This window comes from Chelonia mydas, chromosome 7 (genome assembly GCF_015237465.2).
Source record: "Chelonia mydas isolate rCheMyd1 chromosome 7, rCheMyd1.pri.v2, whole genome shotgun sequence".
In the NCBI taxonomy this organism is placed as follows: domain Eukaryota; kingdom Metazoa; phylum Chordata; order Testudines; family Cheloniidae; genus Chelonia; species Chelonia mydas.
The window spans coordinates 36343212-36362111 of NC_057853.1; the positions used below are offsets into that span (position 1 = coordinate 36343212).

Here is an 18900-nt window from a genome sequence, read left to right on the forward strand (position 1 = left end):
GTCTGGGGTGCCATGTAAGAGATTTCACTTGGCTCTCTGGTTTCCAGTCCTAATAACCATAGGCAGTAAAGGACATGTAAAAGGTAGCATCTGCTGTGTCATGCTGTTGTGATGACAGTAGTGGATGTGTAAGTGGACATGTTCATTTAGAGAAAGTGGCATTTCCACATGTGGAAGAAGTGATAAATAGTGGTTCAAATATGCAGGCATTAGGGCTGCTTGAAAGCTTGTGTTCTTCCCCCCCCCTCCCCCCCCGCCTTGCCATTTGCAAAGAGCTAATCTGTGTATTGCACATGGCATATGCGACACTGACTAGTAGAACAAACATGACAGTCTGCAAGTCTTAAAGGAATTGATGTCCTTCTGTAACATCGGTGGCTCATCAACAATTCTGCTACCCCCACAACCACTATAACCCTGATCCCTTTTCTGTTGAACTCCATTAGCAAGATAATGTAAGTGATTATGCAAAAATGTGTACTACTAATGTATCACAGATTGAAGATCTGAAAGGAATTCTTTGTTTTGGCAATGTGAAGAGTTCTGAAGGAAAAGCAGTTCTAGGAAGTTAACTTCCCTAACATTATGACAGGTTTCAGAGTAGCAGCCGTGTTAGTCTGTATTCGCAAAAAGAAAAGGAGTACTTGTGGCACCTTAGAGACTAACCAATTTATTTGAGCATAAGCTTTCGTGAGCTACAGCTTATGCTCAGATAAATTTGTTAGTCTCTAAGGTGCCACAAGTACTCCTTTTATTTTTGCCTAGCGTTAAGCATTGCAATATAAATCTACAGACACTATTCAGAGTAACAGCCGTGTTAGTCTGTATTTGCAAAAAGAAAAGGAGTACTCGTGGCACCTTAGAGACTAACCAATTTATTTGAGCATAAGCTTTCGTGAGCTACAGCTCACTTCATCGGATGCATACTGTGGATGAAGTGAGCTGTAGCTCACGAAAGCTTATGCTCAAATAAATTGGTTAGTCTCTAAGGTGCCAAAAGTACTCCTTTTCTTTTTACAGACACTATGTAATACTGCAGGGAACCTGCTCAGCAGATCAATTATTGATTGTGATAACCCATCGATTAGGTAAATGGAACCCCATTTGAAGGCAAATTGGATTAGCATGCCACTGTCCAATATTTTTAAAACATAACTAGAAACCAGATTGCCTTTTTTAATTGTAGAAAATATACCTAGCAGGGGAGCTGGTATCGTACCATTTAGGCTTGTAGCCAGGTAAAAGATGAATGTATTGGCCTGTATGTGCAACAAAACTGCCCTCTAAAGGACAGAATACAGTACACCAGACCTACCCAAATGTTTGTGATTACAGCCCTTCTGCCAATAGAGGGTGAGGCAAAGAGATTACATAACAAGCCCTACCACTAGTGCCAGCTAATGGATATGGTTCTTTAAACTTGAGTGGAAGAGGTCTGTATCTTGAAGATGGCTGAATTTTATTTCCTGGGCTGCGTGAATATTGTAGTCTATTGTAACAAACCCATAGGCAGCAGCCTACAGCATAGTTTGGGTGCCAACTGCAAATAAAATTCAAGTCTACAGACAATTATATAAATCTCCCACTCTCCCCCACACACGTAGACACAGAAGTAGTTAAGATTAGAGCTCTGGTTCTTCAGTTCCTAAAACACAAGCCTCTATCACTTGACCTCGAGCCTTTAGCTCGGGGCGGGCAAACTTTTTGGCCTGAGGGCCACATCGGGTTTTCAAAATTGTATGGAGGGCCGGTTAGGGGAGGCTCTCTCTCCCCAAACAGCCAGGCGTGGCCCAGCCCCTGCCTCCTATCCGGCCCCCCACCCCACTTCTCTCCCCCGGGACTCCTGCCCCATCCACCACCTCCTGCTCCCTGTCCCCTGATCACCCCCAGATCCCTCCCGACTGCCCCCTGCCGCCCCATCCAACCCCCCACCCTCATTCTTGACTGCCCCCCCCAGGACCCCTGCCCCATCCAACCCCCCTGTTCCCCACCCTCTGGCCACCCCACCCCCTATCCACACCCCCGACCCCTGACCACACCTCCTAATTCCTCTGCCCTCTATCCAACCCCCCCTGCCCCCTTATTGCGCTGCCGGTGCTACACCCACACTGCCCAGAGCACCGGGTCAGGCCGTGACTGCAACTGCGCTGCCCGGCCGCGCAGAGTGTTGCGTCGGCAGTGTGGCACGGAGCCTGCAGGGGGGGAGGAACAGCAGGGGAGGGTCTGGGGGCTAGCCTCCCAGGCCAGGAGCTCAAGGGCCTGGCAGGAGGGTCCCGCAGGCCAGATGTGGCCTGCAGGCTGTAGTTTGCCCACTTCTGCTTTAGCTGGTTGAAGGTGCAGACCCCTAACCTCCTTGCCTGCCTCTAGAGGGCACCATCACTCGTTCATACACACAAAGCTGATACCTTACACTAAAAGCACTAAGTTCCTCAGACTGTAACTAAATGTGCACACACACTATACTTGAAATATTGTTTAAGGTTTAAGAACTTAATATTTATGAAGAAATAAGCTTTATAGATTGTTTATAGATGGTTTGACTTGCTTACTTTGTGGGATAAGGTGGGTGAACTCATGTCATTTATTGGACCAACTTTTGTTAGCGAAAAGAGCTTGTCTCTTTCACCACCAGAATTTGGGGCCAATAAAAGATATAATTTCACCCACCCTGTCTAATATCCTAGGACCCACATGGCTACAACAACACCACTGCAAACAATTGATAACTACTGAAACCGTGCATTTTAATGATCTGACACTGCACTTTATTAAAACAATTAAAAATTAAAAGACTACGTTTAAATTGATTTAAACTGTAATAAATTCAGGGTTTAGTGCTCAGAACAAAACTATTGCTGATGCTGCCCACTAAATACTTGTTTGCAGTGGATCAAATCTTAGAACCACTAATTTTATCTCACATGCTGTTAAAAAGGTATGTAAGTATTTTTATGCTATTATGTAAATATGTCATTTCCCTCTTAAGCACATTAGATTCACTTTCACCTAAATAGGTGGTGTTGAGAATTAAGTATCCAAAAGGTGATGAGCATGACCAAGCTTTCGCTCCAGCTAAGTGGCCGTTCTTTCCCCCAGTGGAAGACCAGATGTTCCGTTCTGTGGAGGGCCAGGCTGCCTCAGATGAAGAGGAGGAGAAGTGGATAGGGGACCAGCAATCGCAGGTGGCTGAATTGAAGAAACTTCTGGACAGGGTCCCCTGTTGTGGAAGTGGGTATGTTTCACGGAAATTAGTGTTTAGGCTTTGGTTGTCCCATTGCAAATTGTATCACATGATTTAAAAGATTTCAGAAGTATTGTGGCTTCAGTAAGAAATGATAAAACTATTTCATAGAAACAAAAGGTATCAATCCCCCAGTCACAGGACACAGATTGGATGTAATATACTCATCTGATCCTAACCGAAGTCAGAGAGGAAAGTGAAGTATTGGGGAGTGGAAGGGGAAGGTATGTGCATGTGCCTGAACTTTACTCAATGCTAGAGAAGAAAGTAAAAAGATAGATTTCCCTCTAGCATGTGGACCTTGGGCTTTCTCAACACGCATACCCCAACATGTCACATGAGTCTTTATTGCATAAACAATCATTCTGTATTAGAATTCCTTCTGGGAAGTCTCCCCCTACTCTCCAGAAAAGATCTTTTCCATCATAATCATCCTTCCAGTAATGCCATGGATGAACAGGCTTTCCAGTCTGCCCCCAGTCTCTTTCCACCTGTACAAATGTAGAAGATGTTAGTTCAGGCTCCTCAGCTGTCAACTAAGAGAAGATTGAAAACCAGTATAGTAGGGACCCAAACCATAAAGAGCTCTATAGGTCAAAGTCACAAGTTTGAATTTATGAGATGCCAGGAGAACAGCAGGAAACCAGTCATAGCTCTTAAGCAGCCTGACCTTGGCTGGGAAGTTTCACTAATTTTTCTTTTTAAAACATAGATGTGATGACAAAATAGTGAAGAAACTGATGTCTTATTTTGGGAGCACCAATAATGACGACCATGAGAATGCCACTGTGGAGCTAGCAGAGAGAATCACCAAGTTAACTGAACAGCTTGAGATGAAAGGGAATGAAGTGAAAAAACTGGAAACAAACATGAAGGAGGTAACAAGTGCGAGGTTTACCTTATTTTATGTACACACAAGATTCGTTTCATTAATATTTTAAATACTATGTTTTGTATTTACATCTAATTTCTGTTAGCTTTCAACCTTGTTGATGCCTCACCACAATGTCATCATTTCAGAAGTGGGGCCACGTCCTAGCTTTCCATGGCAACAGCACTTCCAATATGACTATTGCATGAACGTCCATGGATCTGAAGGTCTATACTGTGCAACACAGGCTGTTTTAACAAAATAATGTGTTTAAAATTCTGTCAGATATCCATGTGGATTTAATAGGTGGAAAAGGCACGGGACTGATAGCAGAAAATACATGGTTCCCCTGTGGTGTCTCAGCACTGGGTGAAAGGCTTCACATATACTATTACCAATCTTCTCACCAGTCCCCCAAAATAACCTTTGTAAATACACCTCCAGTTGGCTCAGTTGCAGGTGCTCAACTTAGATTAAATCTTACAGCTCACTGACAGACAGAAAATCTCAACCTCAGCCTTGCGGGGCTGGGGTTACCTCAATTTCTAGTGTGGACATAACTTCAAGGTTCAAAAGACAAATGTGTTGTCTCAGTATCTTCACCTAATCTTATTTAAATGCACAAAACCTCAGATACTCATCTGTGTAAATGCCACCAGTCTTTCCCTGACAGATGTATTTAAAAGTAATGAATACAGAACATGGCCCAGATAGTCATCTGTACAACAGAGAAGCAAGTAAGTAGCATATAATACCTTCGTACAGCTGGAGGGGAAAAAGGGGGAGGAGGAGAAAATGTGGCCATAAACTGCCTTACAACTTGCCTGATTGGGTATGGCAATTCATTTGTTTCTATGCCAGAAATTGTGAATACTATAAAAATGTTATCACCTCACATTGTTTTAGCCTAATTTGTTCCAAAGTTTCATCTGCTTCATAACCAAAAACTGGCTCTTTTATGCTCCTTTGCTCAAAAGAAGTTTGTGGACTTAGTGTTTTTGGAATGATTTTATTAACCACTAAGGTCTGTTTAAATTCATAGCTGAATGTTCAACTTTTCTGCATGTTGCCACTCAGTGGCTTTATCAAGATTTCTGTTTCAAGGACATGCTCTCCCCTCCCACTCCCCCACACAATGAAATTTGCTTAAGGGGAGAAGTGTGGAAAACGAAAGGAAGACATACTTGCACCTGGTACAGTGTAGTAGGGATTGAATACTGTCAGTACACTAGGTTCTATGACAATGTATCCCCGTAATATTACCTAGGTGAATGGAACGCTTTGCTTCTGTGCTGCTTAAACACCAACCACATAAAAAGCTAAATTTACTCTATTCTTACTGATGGTGGCCAGGTTTACCTCTTTTCCTTGCCTTCCACTCACACTCTTAGATGTATTCATCTTCCTTTTGCAGAGCTAGGAACGTCCTGTTTGTAACCTCTACTGATGGATAGGAGTTCTGTGTAACTTTCTCAGGAAAAGTCCATTATAAATTTTTAGTAGTTATACTAGTATTCCAGAATAAAAGTATCAGCTTTTCCTAAAAATCATACAAAAAAACCCAAGATAAACTTCACATGGATCGTAGCATAACCACAAGTTTAAAAATCATCATTTGTGAATCAATTGCCTTTGTCATTAGATGAATTGCAAATCTAATGGCCTGTATATTGCTGGTATGAAGGCATAATTTTAGTTGGTTGGTTAGCTTGGTGCTACTGCTGCTGCAAAGCTCTTTGGCAATGAGAGATGGTGATCCTGAAAGGATCAAAGATCAGTTTTGAAAAAGTGAATGCTCACCTGAACTTTCTAAATGCACAAAAAGTGTGCAGGAAAACTCTTAATACCCTCTCTCACCAAATTAAATATATTTCCTGGTTTAATAAAGAAACCACGAAAACAAGCTGTCACTTTCCATGTTGAGTTGGGGAAGCTAGCACACAAATAGCAACAGGTTCTGTTATTTAGATTTACAAAACCAATTCTGAAAGATCACACAAACAACGTCAGCAGGCCGGTGAAGAGCAAGAGCCGCACATATTGACCAATCATTGATCCAATCTAAGACTACAAAAACCAGAAGATAAAATAGGAGCTAACTTTGATTCCTTTTATAGTGAGCTCCAATTCTCAATAACTGAAAAGTCTAAGTACCATCTACCAAGGACAGGTTAATGAAGGTGTCAGGCCTAGATGATAGATTAAGGAAAACATGAGAAAATTCTAAAGATATATCAGCACTTTACAAAGCTTTGTGCTATGAACAAACGTCTCAGCTTTGCAAGGCCAAATTAATCAAAAAGTAGAGAATTAATTTACACCTGTCAAAAATGCGCCCTTGTGTGCAAATAGGTAATCATGCAAGAATATTTCCAAGCACAAGTGCAAGTTTGCACATTTAGTTATGTCTGCCTGTGTTTTTCTCTCTCTCTCTCTCTCTCTTTATTTTAATACACGCAGATGGAAATGAGCCCCCACTTTTGCGACTGGTCCAGAGTCTTCAAATAGGGACAATTCACTAGCAGATTCTGTACCAAACAATGGTGAACATAGAAAGAAAGGAGTTTAGTAAGAAACTAAAAATTGCCAAACATAATTTATCAAATCTCTATATCCTGGCTTTGTATTTGGGTATATCTGTTGCACTTCTCATGTTAGTATGTGAGCACCCCATGAGCAGTAATGAATTTTACTTCATGATCCCCTTTGAGGTAAGGAAGTATCCCCATTTCACAGATGAGACAGATTAAGCGACATGCCCACAGCCAACCAGAAAGTCTATAACAAAGCTGGTACTGGAACCCAGAGTCCCAGTCCAGTGCCTTAAAAATCAATCATCCTTCCTCCATATCTATTTTAGGGAACAATCTATACTTTATTATAGTCGTCATCATCTAACTTGCAACAAATAGAGTCAGAGAAGATGATAGATATAGCCTATGTGAAGCAAACTACCTTGGAGAACTTTTTCAACCTACATTGAGCCACCATCTTCAACTGCTGGAGGAACAGTAAAGCACCAAAAGCAACTACAGACATCTTAGATGTAAACAGACTAGGGGATGAAGGGAAACTAGCGTCTATTTCATAGTAGGTGGTGATAGAGCATCAAGAGGTAAGAACTGTCTTGGGAAAGTTAGTATAATAGCAGCAGACTGGGAGGTGCAGAAGAAATAGCACCATAGGCGAGGCTGGGACAAGGAGACAACAGCAGAAATATCCAGTGATATTCCGAGCAGAGTATCTATAAAAACTAAAGCAGATGGTTATGACATTGGACAGCTGAATGCTGGGTGGGCAGAATTAAAGCAGCATGCAAACTAAAGAGAAAAGATTGAGTTTTTTCCAGAAGAGTTTGTTTAGTGACTGAAGGCAAACAGCATGGGGTCTGCTGCCTTGCACTAGCATGCAGCAGAGGACATCCAAGTTCATGTGTCTTTTTCCCCCAGTGTGGCTAAAGATAAGATGCTCTGAAAAAAAATCTCGTCAAAGGGGCAGACTGGGTTCCTGTTGGTTGTTGATGCAGAGGGCTGTTCAGGTTCAGAATAGCTGTTTGTAAAAGAAGCAGCTGCTGCCTAACACGTGAGGAGGGTGGTGCAGGAGAAGAGAATCAGAGGGGCTAGAATATTGGGGCAACATCCCAGAAATTTTTAAGAAAGAAGTGCTCTGATTAAGCAGATAAAGGCCTTTCCTCCCCTGCCCCCCTTTCATTGATATATTGTCCCTTGCATTGTACTGATGCGAGGGGAAAATATAGCTCTGCTTCATGTGTTTGCACATGGCTGTAATTAGAGCCCTGTGCGGATACAAAATTCGCAAAAATTATCCCCGGATATAAAGTAGGTATCCGCAGATTTGCAGGACTCTCTCTCTGGAATGGGCAGCACCTATGATGTGCAGGATATCTGCAGTGCAGAAGAGGAAAGGAGGAACTCTGCTAGCTGAAAGAAGCAATAAGATTAATTCACAACAGACCATTCCCTCCCCACAACCTCAGAGAGCATTAATTGTGCCTTGGCCTGACTGCTCCCCGGTAATGGTGATTATGTTGGGTGTATGGACAGACAACTAGTCGTTTGTTTGCTTAGCTCCTGCAAAATTGGTGTTCACTGAGGAACTCTCAAGTCACTATTTGGCACAGGATATAGATTACGTCATCCGAACTGCACGTTGTTCAGAGCTGCAAAAAGAAAAGGAGGACTTGTGGTACCTTAGAGACTAACATTTATTTGAGCATAAGCATCCGATGAAGTGAGCTGTAGCTCATGAAAGCTTATGCTCAAATAAATTTGTTAGTCTCTAAGGTGCCACAAGTACTTCTTTTCTTTTTGCAGATACAGACTAACACGGCTGCTACTCTGAAACCTGTTCAGAGCTGGTTACTATCATTTAGGTCACATTAGCATCTTGGCATTTTCCAACCAGCAAGGAAGACCGTTCTTGTTCCAAAGACAGTGTAGCATCTGACAGGCAAGAGGTAGGAAAAGGGATACAACGTACAACCCAGGTGATCAGGATGATGATAGGCACAAGTCCTATTTCTTTACAAAAATGAAACTTGTAAGTTAAACATTAAGTTGCCCTTCCTCAACAATGCTGCCTTTTTGACTCTCTTCCACACCAAAACCCAGCTTTGATACCAGCCTCCTCATGCTCTCTCCTCCCAACATTTGACATCCTCCCGCCACTAAATGAGCATTTAACTCATAAGAAAAATACATGAAACAAATAAGTAGATGACTTAGACAGTTTCTTGTAAACATATGGAAGTAGTAAGTTGTGAGGAAGGATTTAAGACCCTGATTCAGCGCAGTGCTTAAGCAGATACTTAAGTTTAAGCACGTGTTGAAATCCACCCCTATTCAGCAAAGCACTTGTGCAAATGCTTAAATGAGGAGAGGTTATTAGAACTGGTCAAAAATATTTCAACATGACTTTGTTCCATCAAAATATGTAGGCTGGTGGCTAGAGCACTTGCCTGAGATGTGGGAGACTGACTACAGAGTTTGTATCTCTCTGGCCTGGCCCACAGAATATTTAATTACTTTTACAAAGTGGAACAGCTCCAACAGGAAAGATGGGGAGAGAAACTGATTCTATAGCCTGGTGGTTAGGATGCTGACTGGGAATGTGGGAGACCCATGTTTTATTGGTTACTGGCCAGTCCTAGAGATTGGCTTTGCAGTAGCTCAGAAAGGTCCTGATCCAACAAACCACTTAATCAACATGCTTAACGTTAAGCGCATGAGTACTTCCATAGGCTACCCTTCAGCCTGCTTCAGTGCCTTATTCGAATAGGGCTTTCTTGAGCTGGTCTGAAAACCACTGCCCTCTCCCCATTTAAGCATGTGCTTAAATGCTTTGCTGAATCAGAGTCTTAAATCTTTCCCCAAGACTCACTTTTCCCAAGATGCTGACAAGAAACTTGCTGACTAAATCACCTACTTTTTACTTTATTTAATAAGTCTGTGTTCTATGCATAGTGGATGGGGTAGAAAAAAGTGTGAAAGTTGTGAGAGAAGCAGAGCCCTCTCTGTATTTATCCTTCCTTGAAAAATACAGATATAAGAAAGGTTGAAATACAGAATTCAGAATGAGAACAGTTACAATTTCTGAATAGTCTGGTGTTACACCAAATATTGAATGAAATGTCATGAAGTAGAAGAGCAAATGCATTTCCTAGCAGCATTTATTCAGTGCCTTAAAGAAATATAGCAATAGAACAAAGTGAAGAATTTCCCTTCAGAGTAGTTTTCTGGAGCAAACTGACATTTACCAGATTGGAGGAAAAAAGTTAGCTTTGCAATTATTGTGCAAGAGAACAAAAGCTCCATGCTTTTAACTTCCTGTGTCGTTGTCCAGATGAAAGGCCCATTGCTAGGTGAACTGCAACAAAAGGTGGAGGAGACTGAATTGTTGAAGATGGAGCTACAGATGCTGGAGACTGAGAGAGTTAGGCTGTCACTGGTGGAAGAAAAGCTCATGGATGTTTTACAGCTTCTTCAACAACTTCAGGACCTGGTACGGCAAGAAAGTAGTCCAAAGAACGAGAGCTGGTTTTGATAGTGTCCCTCCCAAACTGAAAAGGATGTTTGTACCTTACATCCAAATGCAAGGGTTCCCTTACATGCAAGACACACAGCTTTGCCACTGGAACCATCAGCTCCAATGGTTGCCTTGCAGCAAAGAGGAAAAGCCTAGAAGCTCTTATGTGTGACTCTCCAAAAACTCTCCCCTCCTTCCGAACAAAAGTTTGGAATCATAGTAGTTTCAGATTTTCTAAAAATCCACTAAATCAGGTCCAAGCCTCTTTCAGGGCAGGATTTAGTCCTCCAGAAGAAAATGCATCAAATATTAAATTGATAGCGTAAGACCCGCCCAAACACACAGCGCGTATAAGAAGCTGTTCTTTGGGAGCATACCTACATCACTGCATGGATTGCTCTGCAATATGAATTTGTAAGGATCAGTCAATACTGCAGAACCACATCATGATATTTTCTCAAAGGCTGGGTGTAGGGTTCTCTTTATTTCAGCTGTCTTCTGGAAGGAGCCTGCTGGCTTTCAACACTGCCCCAGTGATAGAGCTTTAGAAATAAATCCCTTCACATCAGACTGACCTCTCTCTCCCCATCTGAAGTCTCTGGAGTGCACAAGTTAGGCCTGCTCGCCCCCACATCCACAGGAAATATTTTTGGGAATGGGTTAGTGGCAGCCTGACTGCCTTCAATTCAGTAGAAACAGGCCTGAGAAATACTTGTCTGATCCTATTGCCACTACTTTAAAGGGCCTTTGCCTGGCACACCCCCAGAATGTACCAGGCATAGGTTATGCACATCCACATGTTATTGAAAAAAAGAAATGAACATAATCCTCTCTTACATTTCTATAACTCTTTTCATTCCCAAGCACTGAAATACCAGCCTGATGTACGGTCAGTGCTGGACTGAAATGCAGCAGCCAGCTACATTACACAACAGTTCCTCAGTCTTCTAGCACATCCAGCTGCATCATGTAGGAGCATTAGTGCAGCAAGATGAGTACAACTTACAGAAGGAGCAAACCTACTTCCTGCAGAACCAGAGATGTTTTTGAGAAACGTCTCATCCAAGTACTAACCCAGACAGGGGCTATTTTGTTAATCAGAGCTGATGGAATCACAACACAAACTGGTTCTTATTTAAAATGTGATGGGTCAGTCCTTCTTAAAAAGCTATTTTAAATTCCTGCTTCAGGCAGGGGGGAGTGGTGAGAATTAGCCAAGAGATGAGCAAGCTGGATAAGCTGTTGAACATGGGGTATGTTAGGAGCTGTACAAGTCTGCATTGCACTTTTAGGAGTTAATTTTTTAGATTAGGATTCAGGGCATCACCTGAATTTTCAGCAGAGCTGTACACTGTGTATTTAATTAGATTATTCCCACATATGACTTCACCATGCCTGAAGTATGCTGGTGTGTCTACTGCTGACTCTAGGGAACAAATGCAGTATCTCAAATTATGTTACCTTACTTTAGTGCTTCGCATAGCCCATTTTATTTTCACATCCCAAGTCTGACACTGCTTGCCACATGGATCAATAACAATCCAACCCAATGACGGATGTACTATTAAGCTGGCAAAGAATGACTGATTGTGATTGACAGCAGGCATAAGAACTTTCCGTGTTAAGACTTCGACACGTCATTCACTGGTCAGCCGTGTTGTTGAAAATCATTCCAGCTTAGGAGATGATCCATCACGCAATGTGCTACATTGTTGTGAAAATACTGCTTGATGCTAATCATTGCTGGAAATATGCCTTTGTGTGTGGTCATGTTCCCTAGCTCCAGTGAATAAAGAAAGATGATTTACAGGATCCCCTGTAGAGCCTGAAGAACGTCCCATAGAGTCCTATGGAGGAGGTGCGTTAGACAGATGAATGAGAAACTGCAGTTACAGATGAATAAGCTTTTAAGGCTATATTGCCTCTGTATATTCACCCTTATGGATACAGCATTCCCAACATTACACAAGTGCAGGAACCTTCTAGAAAGCCAAGCCAGTCTGGAACCAAACAAACATCCTCTTGAAGCACTGAATGTTCAGAACAGAGGTTAATTGAAGGGTCATGCATTCCCAAACACCTGAGTTCCTGCGTTCACTAAACCCAAGGGCTATAGACAAGTAGGACTCTGAAAGGTGGATGGGACAGGACATGTGAATAAGCAGATGCAATAACACTTGAACTGCAGTTGTGAGTTGTGCAGTTGTCTTTTTTTAGGAATTGTTTCTGCCTATTGCCACTCCTTGGGGTTTAATCAAAACATCTTGCTCTCTCAAGTAGGTGGGCTGAGGGTGCTAGTTAGACTGCAGGACTGCCTCTCTCCCAAACGAGATTTAGGTACCAAATTGAGAGTGATGCTTTCTAAACACCATGTGGCAGCCTCAACCATTTCTAAAATGGAATCATTACAAAGGCAGGCCAGCCAAGCTGCCTGAGCCCTAAAAACTGGAGGTACTCTCAATAATGTTAAATAGATCTCAGTAGACAGCAGCCAAGAGAGGGCTGATTAAGGACCTTCCCCAGCTGTTTCCCCTGAAGAACACATGCAGTAACTTCCCCTAGTTTGTGTGTGCTTAAAATGGTATCAGACATTTCTGAACATAGGTGTGGGGGGCCTATTTCTGAGGCCTCACCCACAACTCATGTATTTGTACTGCCCATCTTTCAACACACAAGGGCTTTTGCATGAGCCTGGCCAGGACTTTGATAGTCCTGAGCATGCCTATATCCTGCTTGCATTCCATGATAAGCCCATGCATCTGGATTTTTGTGGCCACAAGCTTTTGAAAGCTCAGCTCTGTGCTCTCCATTTCCCTTTGAACTACTGCAGATTCTTATAGTAAAGTCAGGAACTAAGGAACACGGACACCCAAATCTGCTGTTCATTGTGCAGTTTGACTCAAAGATTGAAAAAGATTCCAAAATAAGACACCATGTTATGAGGAATTAATTTTGTTTTCATTTTCAAGTGCAAATCCACTGTACATATATTTAGATTTTGTTGTGTATATTAGGCTGGTGAGGGAGTTAATTGTTCCATGATATTTTTTTGTGTTTTGAAGAGCATATCTAAGCGAGCCTTGGGAAAAATCTTGCTGAGCACTTTGGAATCCTGTCGTGACCCCCAACATGGTAAGAAAGTAAAACTTTATGAAGAAGAAGAAATGTGCAAAGTACATTTGTAATTCAGAATCACTTGGGAGGCAGATTATATACCTTGTAAACAGTAGACAGAAAAGCAAAGTCACACTCCCAAAGGGGGAAAAATTACTGTGCAAGACCCCTACTAAAGATGAAGGCTTCAAATCTTTGAAAGTACAGAAACTGTGACATCATGCTGAATTTTACCCTTAAGATGAATTCTTCATCCCACTGAAATCAATAGGAGCCATCTGCACACATCCAAGGGCAGAAATTGCCCACAGGGCCAGATTTTGTCTTCTAAACACATTACATCCCTCCAACATCAGTGTGGTTGCACACGTATCAGAGAGCAGAATGTGGGCCCCTAGTTTGTAGACTGACCACTCATCAACATTTACAATTCCATTGTCTAGAGCTCTTCTCTGCCTGACTTAAAGAGAAGTTACAAAGGAAAGCAGCATCTTTCAGTAAAGTCAGTGGGTCAAACCTGCTCTCCTTTAATAGCAGCCTTTCGTGTTCTTGTTACAAAAATTAAACTTGCAAACTCATCTCCCTGGACAATAGCCCACTGTGCAGGAGCTGCCTATGGAAGAGCCATGCAGGCTTCACAGCCTGGAGGTTTAAATTTGATTACTTTGTCCCTGTTAGCAGAGCTTTTGCATTTACCTTCTTCAAAGAAGCTGGCATACTGTACCCAGTCAGTCTGCATAGGAAGACTGCCTGTAGGGGCTTTTAATAGGCAGAGAGAGGTCAAAGAACAGATAATGAAAGGGTAGATGCAGCCTGAGGGTTTGTTCTGCAGAATACTAACAACAGTAATTCAGGGAAAGTAACATGTACAAAAGGCTCTGATTTCCACTGAGCCTTCTTGCCATACAAAAGGCTTGTCAGTAGCATGCAGTGATTCAGTGTCCAGACATTCTCGATCAAAGTGGTGCCGCTCCAGCCTGGGTGTCCTGGGAACAGGGGGAAATGGCACAGCAAACCCTCCTCCTGCTGCCCGTGCGCACGCTCACTCACACACACGGCAGCCATACCTGAGCTGTAGGCCTGGGGAGCAAAAGAGAGGTGGCAGCTAGTGCCCTCTGAGGTACTAGCAGCTCCAAGGAGTACAGAGGAAGTGTTCAGGCAGGGCCGCGCTCCATCTTATGGGATAGCTGTCCAGCACTTCCCACAGCACCCAGGAGGTATTGTACCTACCTTACAGGGAAATAACTACTCCAAGCAGTGCCGCTGAGGCAACATGCCCTCTCCCTAACCCTAGCACAGCTCAGCCTCCAGAGATACATAATTGAGAACCAAAGTATTTAATGAGGGAAAGCTGATGAAGCCCAAATCAATATATTCTCTATCCGTTCTGCATCACTTTTACTATAAAATCCCTATGTTTCCTCTGCTTTGGATTTTCTGGCTTTGCACTTGATGTGACATGAGCTGCTTTCCAAAATCTCTGTAGTCAAACATTCTCTCACTGTGTGAGAATGCTACGCCCGTGGCTGATTCAGTTAGCTACATTTCATTGCTGTGACTTGAATCCAGTCTCCATTTGAATGACGAGTAGGTATTTAGACCAGCAGGGTGTACCCATCCTTCAGGGATGGGTTTTAGGAAGTTTAACTGCTGATGCAGTGCAGCACACAGACAGCCAATACATTTCCAAAATCAGTCTCTGTTATCACAAGGATGAGGGGATTTAATGAGCAGAGAGTTTGCAGTAGGAGGAACTGCAGAGGACTCAGTCCCTGTGTACTGTTCCATTCTGTGTCCCTTTGATATGCAGAAGAATTCATTCTCTGGTCTCCACATTCAGAATTCTATATGTAAGAGGGGGGATTGGTCCCACTATTGTGGGGAACTTTCCTGGCATCTGCACTACCGTGGTGAAATGGGCTAGCGGAAGGATCTGAGTCCTTGCTCCCACTTTCTTTACCCAGAGGCCTCCCTGCCCTCGAGGGCTCACCTTCCACTCTCCTGTCTGGCAGAGTCCTTGTAACCCCAACAAGGCTGGGCCCAGGATTCCTGGGGGGCTCGCCCCCCAACCTTGCTGTGGTCACCTAAGACCGGGGCTAGGGTGTTCCCACTCTGGAGTACTCTCTCTGCACTGGACACTTCCCTGACCCACTGATCATTACATATGATTTAAAGCAAATAAACTAATTGTTGATTAAATAAATTGTAAAAAGGAATAAGGAAAAATGGAAAGGTTAAAGGAAAACACATCACCCTGCTCTGTGGCAGGGAACATCACAAACAGTGTCTCTGGAACGTCAGGGCAGTTCACAGTCTGTTCCTTGTAGGTTCCCAGGCCTTCTTCCCAGGCCCTGGCTGTGCTGCAGGGATGCTGCGGGTTGGACACTTGCTCTGGTGGTGGCCACATGCTCTCAGGCTCTTAAGTGGCAGGACCCTTCTTCCCAGTGTCACCCCTGCCTTGTCAGGGTTACGATCCCCCTCTAAGCCTGGCCTGCAGAGCCTCCTGGCTGAGGCATCTCCCTGTGAGTGGGCCCACTGCCCAGGGTCCCCCTTGCTCTCCCCAGCTGCTCACCACACCCAGCTCCGGACTGCTCCAGCCCCAGCTCCACCACTCTGTCTCAGCACTGCTGGTCTGCCTCCAGCTCCCTGGGCTGCTTCTCTGGCCCCTCTGCCTCTGGTTGCTGTAGCTCTGCTCCCAGGACAGGTCTGCTCTGCAGGCTGCTTCTGTGACTCTGCTCCCAGCACTGACCTGCTTCCTGGGCTGCTTTTCTGGCCCCTCTGGCTCTGGTTGCTGCAGCTCTCCTTCCAGGGCAAGTCTGCTCTCTCTGGGCTGCTTTTTTGGTCCCTCTGGATCTGGCACGGCTCTGCTCCCCAGCTCAGCTTGGGCCCCTACTTTCTCCTTACCTCGGCCCCACGCTGTCTGACCCAGGCAATTCCAGTTTACAGGGAGGACGGGACCCTCTGGCCTCCTGACTCCCTGATTAGCCTGCCTGCCCGCCCTGTCATTCAGGCTGACCTGGAGCATTGGCCTCTCCCCATTGTACCTGGGGACTGTCAGTCTCAGGGTCCTGATTTCCCATCAACCCGTCCCCTTTTAGTACTGGGAGCTAGCCAACCAAAACACCCCCACTGAATGTTAGTAAGGGGGCAACAGTCCCCTTACATATATTTGAAATTGCACCTATGGGAAAGAGAGGTAGTCTTATGACTGTTAAAATCTGCATCTTCCTGGCTTTGTCAATATGCTAATGTATTTCGAAATTTTCTTTTAAAGGAAAAGCTCACATCCTTGAGGTCCTAGATACTCTCTACCATGAGCTGGCTGCCTGCGAACTCCTACAAAGCAAGCCTCTAGAGAATGCTCAAAGTCACCAGTCCTTGTCTAACCCACTGGTTATCTCTTGTTGAACAACAGTGCCATCTGCAGTTCATTATGATTAGTCAAGTATCTAAAATCATACGATGTTAAACAGAGGATGGAAGGATAAGATTGCCAGATTTGGAGGAGTTCAATAATAAAGGGACAAGTTAGGACAACTAAGCCATGAAATCACAGGTGTACTGCCTCTGGGAAGACCTCTAATTCTTCAGCTAACTTCACAGCTGGCCTCTATAAGTGTTCACATTTCATGAGAATTACTTAATGATGTCCACCTCTGAAGCCTGACAACCACCACATTATGGCACTGTAACTGTACCAGTCCACCAAACGAAAAGTATTACAAATGCACTGACCAGCTCAATAGAGGAAAACCCCAAACTGAATATCTGATTGTCGATTAGCTAGAGATTTTTCCTCCTCTTCTGATAGCTGAACCAGTACATTTAATAGTGGAAGACAGACTAACTGGCTGATATATATGTTGTTTTCTTAAAGTACGAGACAAAATTACTATATTATAAAGAAATATGCACACTAGTATATGCCAGTAGGGCAAGTTAAAGACCCATGTATAAATGTATGTGTGTTTGTAACTGTGATTATACATCTTATTTAACTCTAGAGATACATTTATGTTTCTGTTCATGCGGATTTTGTATTTGTAATTACAGATCCGTTAGAAGTGTGATTATGCTTTTACATTAATCTGTAACTGTCCTTGCTGATTATAATCTTAGATTTTATGTTAAACATTAAATTGTTTAGAAAAAAGTGAAGAATGATCTTGTTCCCCAAGTTGCCAGGAACTGGGAAGGCTGCAGAGACAGGGAGTGAAATGGAGAGCTTCATATTAGTCTTTCACCAACCAACTAGCAAATGAAAGACATTCCCACCCTATATAGTTTAAGTGAGATTGTAAAGATATAAAGCAAGGCATCATTTGCAGGCAAAGAGCTTGATGGAAGCAAAATGTTGGACATGCTCATGAAAGCATATATTCTGCTCAGTAATAAGAGAATCCCCAGGGACAAATATAGGAGGATAGTGTGTTGTGAAGTTGCTGTTGCTTCCTCAATCATCAACAGAAGAAAATAAAAGGCAAAGCTCTTAAGACATTCTACTGAATCTATGTAATGAAAAAAAGATGTACAGTAGGCTCTTCCGGGAATATGAAGAGAACTCGATTTACCTGAGATAATGCAAGGAACAAAACGAGACCATTGAATTAAAAATTATGCAGATTAGAAACCACAGCCTTCCTAGGACAAAGATTTTCCTATAGAGAAGGGTTACTAAGAGGATCAGAAGTATGGGAAATCTACCTTATTAGAGGAGACTCAAGGAGCTCAGCTTGGTTAGTCTCACCAAACGAAGGTGGAAGGGAGATATGATTGCTCTCTCTAACCACATCAGAGGGATAAAATACCAGGGCGGGAGAGGAGTTATTTAAGTTAAGCACCAATGCTGACACAAGAACAAATGGATATACACTGGCCATCAACAAGTTTAGGCTTGAAATTAGACAAAGGTTTCTAACCGGAGGAGTGAAGTTCTGCAACGGCCTTTCAAGAGAACTAGTGAGGGGCAAAAAAAGCTAACTTGTTTTAAGACTGAGCTTGATAAGTTTATGGAAGGGATGGTATGATGAGGTTGCATGCAATGGCATATGGCCCATATGCGACTGCTATCAGCAAATCTCTAATGGACAGAGATGGGACATTAGATGGGGAAAACTCTGAGCTACTACAGAGAATTCTTTCCCAGGTGTCTGGCTGGTGGGTCGCACCCACATACTCCAGGTTTAACTGATTACCACATTTGGGGACAGGAAGCAATTTTCAGATTGGCAGAGACCTTAGAGGTTTCTTCACCTTCCTCTGCAGCATGGGACACGGGTCACTTGCAGGTTTAAACTAGAGTAAATGGTGGATTCTCTGGTACTTGAAATCTTTAAATGATTTGAGGCCTTCAGTAACTCAGCCAGGAGGTTATTTGCCTGTTACAGGAGTGGCTGGGTGAGGTTCTGTGATCTGCAGGAAGTCAGACTAGATGATCATGATGATCCCTTCTGGCCGTAACATCTATGAGTCTATAGCAAAATGGCTCAAACCACAATCCCATTTATTTTGTGGGTTTTTTTATTTTGTAGTCCTTTGTTTTCAGACCACATTGTGCTTATTGTACAGGTGGATCACATCAACTGTGTACTTTCCATCCAAAATTGTACATGACACTATATCATTAGCA

General features: G+C 43.2%; 1 protein-coding gene and 1 long non-coding RNA gene across 5 annotated transcripts in view; one reads left to right on the forward strand and one right to left on the reverse strand.

Moving 5' to 3' along the window:
- EFCC1 (EF-hand and coiled-coil domain containing 1) overlaps positions 1-17416 on the forward strand; it is a 90808-nt gene extending 73392 nt beyond the window's left edge. For 2 of the 4 annotated variants that reach the window (XM_043551683.1, XM_037905044.2), the window contains 5 exons: positions 3097-3232; positions 3954-4119; positions 9975-10133; positions 13220-13289; positions 16546-17416. In XM_043551683.1, coding sequence (XP_043407618.1) covers positions 3097-3232; positions 3954-4119; positions 9975-10133; positions 13220-13289; positions 16546-16679 — 665 coding nt within the window. In that variant the 3' untranslated portion in view covers positions 16680-17416. The remainder of the gene's footprint in view (positions 1-3096; positions 3233-3953; positions 4120-9974; positions 10134-13219; positions 13290-16545) is intronic. The other 2 variants (XM_043551684.1, XM_037905045.2) reach the window with 1 other exon arrangement.
- LOC122466632 overlaps positions 1-18900 on the reverse strand; it is an 88976-nt gene that overhangs the window by 56055 nt on the left and 14021 nt on the right. The gene's annotated exons all lie outside the window — the stretch shown is intronic.